Raw genomic sequence first — 8,758 nt, forward strand, 5'->3', positions numbered from 1 at the left:
GACTCTCAAAAGTTGTCCTCTGACATACACAGACTGGCATGGTACATATGTGCCCACACTCACACACATAAATAGACAGAGGAATGGACAGATAAGAGCATATGGAAACACAAAAGCCCAAAATAGCCAAAACAATACTGCACAATAAAGGAGTTTCTAGGGGTGTCACGATCCCTGATATCAAGCTCTACTATAGAGCTGCAGTAATAAAAACAGCTTGGTATTAGCATTAAAACAGACATGTGGGTCAATGGAATCGAATTGAAGACCCTGATACTAATTCATACACCTATGAACACCTGATTTTAACAAAGAAACTAAAATTATACAATGGAAAAAAAGAAAGCATCTTCAACACATGGTGCTGGCATAACTGGATGTAGACATGTAGAAGAATGCAAATAGATCCGTGTCTATCACCATGCACAAAACTCAAGTCAAAGTGGATCAAGACCTGAATATAAACCCAGAGAAATTGAACCTCATAGAAGAGAAAGTAGGAAGTAGTTTTGAACGCATTGGCACAGGAGACTACTTCCTAAATATAATACCAGTAGCACGGACTTTGAGAGCCACAGTTGATAAATGGGACCCCTGAAACTGAGCAGCTGCTGTAAGGCAAAGGTTACAGTCAATAAGACAAAATGGCAGCCTAGAAAATGGGAAAAGATCTTTACCAACCCCACATCTGACATCAAGTAACTAGACACTAAAATTGCCAAATAATTCAATTTAAAAATGGGGTACAATCTAAGCAAAATTCTCAACAGAAGAATCTCAAATGCCCTAAAGACATTAAGGAATTGCTCAACATCCTTACCCATCAGGGAAATGCAAATCAAAATGACCCTGAACACCTATCAGAATGTCTAAGATCAAAATGCCGATGACAGCTTATGCCGCAGAGAGACAGCTCCATCGCGGGTGGAAGTGCAAACTTGTACAGGCATTTTGGAAATCACTATGGCAGTTTCTCAGAAATTTGGGAATCAATGTACCTCGAGACCCAGCAATATCACTCTTGGGCAAATACCCAAAGGACGCACAATCATACCACAAGGATATTTGCTCAACTATGTTCATAGCAGCACAGTTAATAGCCAGAAGCTGGAAACAACCTAGATACCCACCAACAAAAGAATGGATAAAGAAAATATATGTGGCGCATTTACATAATGGAGTACTACTCAGCAGTAAAAAAAAAAAAAGACATCTTAAAATTTGCAGGCAAATAGATAGAACTAGAAAAAAACCATCCTGAGTGAGGTAACCCAGACCCAGAAAGACAAACATGGTATGTACTGACTCATAAGTGGATATTAGATGCAAAGCAAAGGACAACCAGGCTATAATCCACAATTCCAGAAAAACTTGGTAAAAAGGGGGACCAAGAGGAGAACACACATGGACAGTCCCAGGAAGGAAAAATAGTTAAGATGGCCTGGGTCAACTGGGAGGGGGCAGAAGGGAGGGGATGAGGAATGGGAACATGAAGATTCAAGATGGCTGAGTTGAGGGAGGGACAGAGAGGAAGAGCAATGAAAGAGGTATCTCGATAGAGGGAGCCATTATGGGGTCCAGGAGAAATCTGGTGCTAGGGAAATTCCCAGGAATCCACAAAGATGAACCCAGCTAAGACTCCTAGCAATAGTGGAGAGGGCATCTGAACAGGCCTTCCCCTATAATCAGATTAGTGACCATCCTAATCGCCATCACAGAACCTACATCCAGTAACTGATGGAAGCAGATGCAGTGACCCACAGCCAAGCACTGAGCTGAGCTCCTGGAGTTCAGTTGAAGAGAAGGAGGAGGGATCATATTATATTAGCAAGGGGTATCAAGATCATAATGGAGAAAACCACAGAGACAGCTGGCACAAGCTAGTGGGAGCTCACGGACTCTTAAAACCCTAGCCCCCCCCCAAAAAAAAGCATTTCATGATTGATTCATCTTCCTGATAAAATACTGAGGCATTGCCAACCCAAAAGTGTGTATGGCAGGGAAACAAAAAAAGACGTGTGAAGTGTGTGTGTGTGTGTGTGTGTGTGTGTGTGTGTTACAGATGAAAAACTTAATTCCTCTTTTGATGGGACACAAAGATGGAACTCTTGGGAAGTGATAAGCCTTCATGGGTAGATTGGAACCTTATAATGGTGCTAGAGGTAACAACTTAGGGCCCACTTCTTAGTATGTGTGAGCATAGTCTTTCCCCCTTTCACTACATGAGGACATGACAAGAGAGCCCTCACCAGACCCTCAATGCTGGTACTTTGGTCTCAGACTTCCTAGCCTCCAGAAAGATGAGAAATAAATTTCTATTACTTATAAATCACTCAGTCCTCAGTCGATGACAATGTGTAGCACACATAACTCAATATCAGAAATATATTTCATGTCATAAACATTATATCCATATAGGCATGGCCATTCATCTTTATTACACAAAGTATATATAAGATGGCAACATATGTCTGATACTTTGACCCACTAGAAAAATTATTAAGCTTAAAATTCGATGTAACACTATTACTCAAACCTTGACACGCAGAAAATTACCAAAGGGATCAGGTAGGCTCCTGACTATGGTGGTCGGTGGTTTATAGGTTGCAAAGCACTGATCTCGAGAAGTGCCTTCCTGAAGTAAAAATGAAGTGAATGATGAGAGAGTTGTGACATAAAACACTTACTTGGCTGGTGCTAAGACAACATTGAGTGGCATCTGTTGAAGAAATGGAAGGAAGGGCCTGGGAGGAACAAGAAAACACGTGTGAGATTTTTGTACTGAATCAACCTTTCTCCTTACCTAAATATTTCTTCCTTTAAAAAATCAATGGGTTTGAGTAAACTAAAAAGAAATGAGTAATGTTCAAAGTTTTGTGTATACAAAACCGCTGGAGATGCTCTTATTTAAAACGCAAATTCCCAGCTCTGGCCCAGGAGATCCCACCAGGATCTGGCACAGCTGGTTACTCGGCATCCTCACTGTGCACGCTGGTGTCTCCTAGGCAGCCATGTTCTCAGGAGACTCTCTGCACTCGGTCTTCAGGTACCTGTTAGTCTCCAGCAACTCCTCAAGTTCTTAAGGCCTTCTGAGATGACCAAGGCCTTCATTTGAAGCTTCCCCTCCTGCCGAGAGCCTAAGAACTTACATCTATTATAGTTAAGAAATTAAATTTCTCTTAAAAATGATGTTTTTTAAAGTATGAGAACATCTCAGTGAGGAAATGTTTATGTGTGATAAAGTAGATCAGAAAGTCACCTTTGAAAGGAAGTTAATTCAGATGTGGCATCAAGATTATCTTCCAACCCATGATTGGCAGGGATATCCTCATTTGAGGTTGGTCTGCTTTGAGAATATGATTTTCACAAGAGTAGCAGTCTTTGATGAAGTAAAAGCTTGTGGTTGGGTTTGAACATTTGCAAGTATTGTCTGTTTGGACGCTTTTAGCAATTTCTCCTACCTGGTGCTTTCAAGATATGTGTTATATTTGACTTCATTTGATGACGTTTTGCTATCAACTATCCATCCTTCATTGCCATGGGTACCTCATCTGCCCTCTCGTATGTCTACTGTGAAGATTAGGTAACATCCAAGCAAAGAACTGACCTTGAGGGCTGGCACGCTGCACCCACTAGGAGTGACAACTGCTGCCACCACCATAAAGAGGCTCCTCAGAGCCTCAGGCTCTAACATTTCTTACTCTTCACTTTCTACCTGTCAAAGAATTTATAGCGATTCCGTCCAGAAACATCCGCATCTTTGTACTCTTCCTTGGGCATCTGGAAGGAAGCATCCACCCTAAAATGAAGCAGAGAAATACATTCAAGCCATCCTCTGTACGTGTCGTGTTTCTGTGTGTAGGAACAGAGCTGAACTTAGCTGATCTGGTAAGAGGAAAGTCAGACTTGGGAAATGAACAGATTTATAAAACCCCCAATACGAAAATGCCATTTTTAATAAAAATAGCAAAATTTCAAAGATTCATTTCATGCCCTGTCTGGGCTACATTATTATTTATATTAACTTACCATGACTTACTTGTAAGTCATTTAAATAACTAAGATTTCAATAGATTTATTTTTGAAGGTGATTTACTTGTAAGTACAAAAACAAAAATAAAAAAAACCAAAAAAAAAAAACACCATAGTTTAGGTTCCAGAAGAAAAGATCACTTTTTTTATTTTCTATGTGTATTGGTGTTTGCCTGCATGTTTGTCTGATCTTGGTGTTACAGACAGTTGCAAGCTGCCATGTGGATGCTGGAAATCGAACCCAGGTCCTCTGGAAGAACAGTTAGTGCTCTTAACCACTGAGCCATCTCTCTGGCCCCAAAAAGATCACTTACGATTTCTAAGGTGAGCCAAAGGAACAACAGACTGGATCATCCCTGGCTTTGGTGGTGAGCTGTCCTTTAACATACATGAAAATATGCATGCCAACCTTCTGAGAACTTTTAACCATATGTAAATATGGTTTAATTGTAAATATATATTTACATATATATTTATGTGTAAATTATATGTGTAAATAAATATATATGAGAATGATCACATATACGGCTAATATGTTATCATATTTATTATATATAAACATATATTTTAGAACTTATTTAATATATTTACATGTTTTGCAAATAATTATAAAACTCATATATATTAATATATGGTTAATAAATATAACCTATATATATATAAAATGTATGGCTTTTATTTCTTAATCAGTTTTATTTTACAAAGAGGGATTTACATCACAGTTATAAGTTTTCAAATCATGTGAAATAATTACAATTTTTTAAAAAATCAATATATTCATTAAAAACATGAATATATTTTGGAGCAGGACCCCCTGATACTTACGTAGCACAGAGTCGAAGGACTTCTTTATGTCTGGCTTCTTGTCCCCTCCATTCTCGATTGACACACAATGGGACAGGATCTGACTTGCTCCAATACATGGAATATCGTGGATGATGAAACAGGTTACTGAACATGGACCTAAAGTGAGGAACTTTTCTCTAATGGTGGGAAAGGGAGGCAGAGAGGAAAAGGTCAAAATTACATGGTCAGGTTTTCTAATACAACTTAATTACGTTGTAAGTTTTTCCAAAAGCACAAAACGACGTATCTAGCACCAGAGGAGGAGTTACTAGTGCGTGCACAGACTATCTTTAGGAAGAAACTCAAAAGGCTGGCAACCATATTCATGTGACAGGAGCTAGGACTGTTTTATTCTCTACTGTATATGCTTTTCCACCACTTAAATTTCCTAGCCCAGGCGTACACACAATTTCCATTGACTTAGCTCATGGGTTCCTCTGTGTGCATACGTGTGTACATGAACCCAGGTGCCCACAGAGGCCAGAAGAGGTCATCCAATCCCACAGAACTGCAGTGACAGGCAACTCAGTTGCAAGTGGTTGTGAGTCACCGCATCTGGTTGCTGGAAACTGAACTCCCATACTTTTGCAAGAGCAGCAAGCACCATTAACCTCAGAGCCGTCTCTCCAGACCAGTTTATGGGTTCTTTGTTCGCTATTACTTAACCCCTGCAATGAGCTGCATGTCCTAACATGCCTGGTCCCTGTAATCATGGTGCAGTAATTCCTACAGTACCCCCAATCCGGATTAATCGCTCTGATTAGTGCAGTAGCCAAACCTGCTGATTCCTATTGATTAGGTTGTGCTAGTAGATAAGTTAGGCTTACCAGTCTGCTTCGAACCAGCGTGGCTTGGATATTTGCCTGTGCATGGTCTCGCTCACTCGACACAATGAATAACGGGTCTGTAAAGCAGTAGAGTGACCTAGAGATTAAAGTATGTTTACACCTCCAGGGAGAATCCTGGGCAAAGAATGCAACTTTCTCCGACTTATCTCTCTCATCTTTATTTATTTTTTTTCTATTTTTAATTGAAGATAGATTTTTTTCATACAATATATTCTGATTCTGGTTTTCCCTCTCTAAACTCCTCCAGATCCTCCCCCTTCCCACCCAAATCCATGCTCTTTCTTTCTCTCTTTAGAAAACAAACAGGCATCTAAAAAAAAAGTAAAATAAGATAAAAGAAAATAAGTAAAATAAGATAAAATAAAAGCAAACAAATTGGAATAAGATAAAGCAAACAAAGAGAAGAAAAAAACAAGAAAAAGCACAAGAAACATATACAGACGTAGACACACACACACACACACACACACATTTTCTCACACAGAAATTCCATAAAAACACAGAAGTGGAAGCATATATATGCAGAAGATAATTAGAGGAAACAAAGTCCCTAACAAAGCATCATAGGACAAAGAGTCTTCAGAAATGTCATTGTATTTGTTTTGTGTTGGTATCTACTGCTGGGCACAGGCCTGGCCTGAAGAGTGATTTGTTTACCCAGTGAGACTCTGTTGGAGAGAACTAAGTTTTGCTTTGTGAGCAGTTATCAGCTGGAGACGGCTTCTGGGTTAGTGATGGGGGCTTGTGTCCATTTCCCTCTCAGCACTGGAACCCCCTCTGGCTTGGACCCATGCAGGCCTGTGCATGCTACCACGGGCTCTGTGAATTCCTGTATCAGTCCTGCTGTGTTTACAAGGCTTTGCATCCTTGGTGTCCTCCATGCCCTCTGCCTTTTACAGACTTTCCACCTCCTCTTCTGTGGAGTTCCCTGAGGAGAGGGATTTGATGTACTCATCCCATTTAGGGCTGAGTGTTCCGATGTCTCTTTCTCTCTGGATATGGTCCAGTTTTGGGTCTCTGTGTCTATTCCCATTTACTGCAAGAGGAGGCTTCTCTGATGATGGCTGAGCAAGACACTGATCTATGTTTCAGCAGAATGTCATTAGGAGTCATTTTATTGCTACATTCCTTTGGCACAACAGTAGTTGGTGCAGGAGAATTGTCTGTATTCTGTCAATCCAGACATAATGTCAATAAATCATGTTTTAAATAAATGCTAATTGGCCAGGCAGGTCAACCAGACAGGAAGTAAAGGTGGAGCGATGAGAACAGGAGTATTCTGGGAAGAAGGAAGCTCTTTCTCCAGTCCTGTCTCAACCACCTAAGAAGCAAGATGTGACCTACCCCACTGAAAAAAGTACTGAGCCATGTGGCTAACATAGACTAGAACAATGGGTTAATATAAGCTACAAGAGCTAATAAGAAATCTGAGCTAATGGGCCAATCAGTTTATAACTTATGGAGACCCCTGTGATTTCTTTGGGACTTGCCAGCTGTGGGAACTGGGCAGGACAGAAATCCCCACAAGCCCGCTCCTCCTGTTACAAGTAGTATTTTATTTTCCCCTCGGTTCGTGGCTTGTCGAGTCTCAGGTTCTTGGCCTGAGCAGTGTCGGGGATGGGTTCCAGCTTTAGAGCAGGTCTAAATCCAATCAGACATTGGTTGATCACTCCCAGAAGCTTTGTGCCACTGTTGTATATTTTGAAAATGAATGGTTTTACATTTGTTTATTTGCCACTGCTCATTTGCAGATACAAAAGGACAACTTGCAGGAGCCAGTTCCCTCCTTGAACCACGTAGGTTCTAGGACAGAAACCCGGGTCATGAGGCACTTACATACTGAGCTATCTTACTGGCCCTTTCTATTTTTAATGCTGAGCTTTGCTATATGTTGTCCGAGCTAGCCCTGAACTCCTGATTCTTGCTATGTTGTCCAGGAGATCCCTGAACTCCTGATTCTTGCTATGTTGTCCAGGAGAGCCCTGAACTCCTGATTCTTGCTATGTTGTCCAGGAGATCCCTGAACTCCTGATTCTTGCTATGTTGTCTGAGCTAGTCTTGAACTCCTGATTCTTGCTATGTTGTCCAGGAGAGCCCTGAACTCCTGATTCTTGCTATGTTGTCCGAGCTAGCCCTGGATTCCTAATTCTTGCTATGTTGTCCAGGATAGCCCTGAACTCCTGAATGTAGTAGATCTTCCTGTCTCTGCCATCTGAGCAGGAAGGAAGGGCTGGAGGTAAACACCACTATGCTTGAATTGCAATTTAAGTGGAAAGCAAATTAGAGGGTTTAGACAGTGCCTAACTGCAGCAGGTGATGGTCCTGTTACCCTCTCCCACCTACCAGGGACTCTCTTGGATGTGTTTCTTTCCTGTGAATTCCAAGTCACCTTGTGGAATTGGGATGCAAACAAAAAGCCTATCATGTTTCTAGCACAATACCCTAAATACTCCTTTCCCCCCCTTCTTTTCGGGTCTGGGTCACCTAAAAAATACTTCAAGAGGAGGAATCTTGTATATAGACACTATTCCCATTTCTAGTCAAAAGAACAAATTTTTAGCAGTGCAGGGAAGATGGCTCAGTAAAGTGCTTACGGCACCAGTGTGAAGATGTGAGTTTAGAGCCTCAGCAAGTATACAAAGAGCCAGCACAGCAGCCTATATACCTGTAATCCCAGAACTTGGGAGGTAGGGTCAGGATTCCCAGGGCAGTACAGCAGAGTCTGTAAGCTCTAGGTCTGATGAGACCTTGTGTTAAAAATATGGTGGAGAATTCAACGCAATGCCCATCAAAATCCCAGCAAAACTCTTCAAAGACCTCAAAAGAATGGCATTCAACTTCATTTGGAAAAGCAAAAAACCCAGGATAGCCAAAACAATCCTATACAATAAAAGAACTTCTGGAGGCATCACAATCCCTGACTTCAAACTCTGCTACAGAGCTACAGTACTAAGAACAGCCTGGTATTGGCATAAGAACAGACAGGAGGACCAATGGAACCGAATGGAAGACCTGAATATCAATCTACATAT

The 8,758-nt window shown here is 41.0% G+C and overlaps 1 protein-coding gene across 1 annotated transcript in view; it reads right to left on the reverse strand.

Annotated features, from left to right (window-relative positions):
- The window catches only part of Maats1 (MYCBP associated and testis expressed 1), a 44,558-nt gene that overhangs the window by 32,666 nt on the left and 3,134 nt on the right, over nucleotides 1-8,758 (reverse strand). Inside the window, exons 2-5 of the mRNA XM_005344978.3 lie at nucleotides 5,706-5,782; nucleotides 4,858-5,015; nucleotides 3,716-3,799; nucleotides 2,688-2,744 (exon numbers count right to left, since the gene is read on the reverse strand). Of these exons, the coding sequence (XP_005345035.1) occupies nucleotides 2,688-2,744; nucleotides 3,716-3,799; nucleotides 4,858-5,015; nucleotides 5,706-5,782 (376 nt within the window). The remainder of the gene's footprint in view (nucleotides 1-2,687; nucleotides 2,745-3,715; nucleotides 3,800-4,857; nucleotides 5,016-5,705; nucleotides 5,783-8,758) is intronic.

Source organism: Microtus ochrogaster, chromosome 2, assembly GCF_000317375.1.
Source record: "Microtus ochrogaster isolate Prairie Vole_2 chromosome 2, MicOch1.0, whole genome shotgun sequence".
Taxonomy (NCBI): Eukaryota; Metazoa; Chordata; class Mammalia; order Rodentia; family Cricetidae; genus Microtus; species Microtus ochrogaster.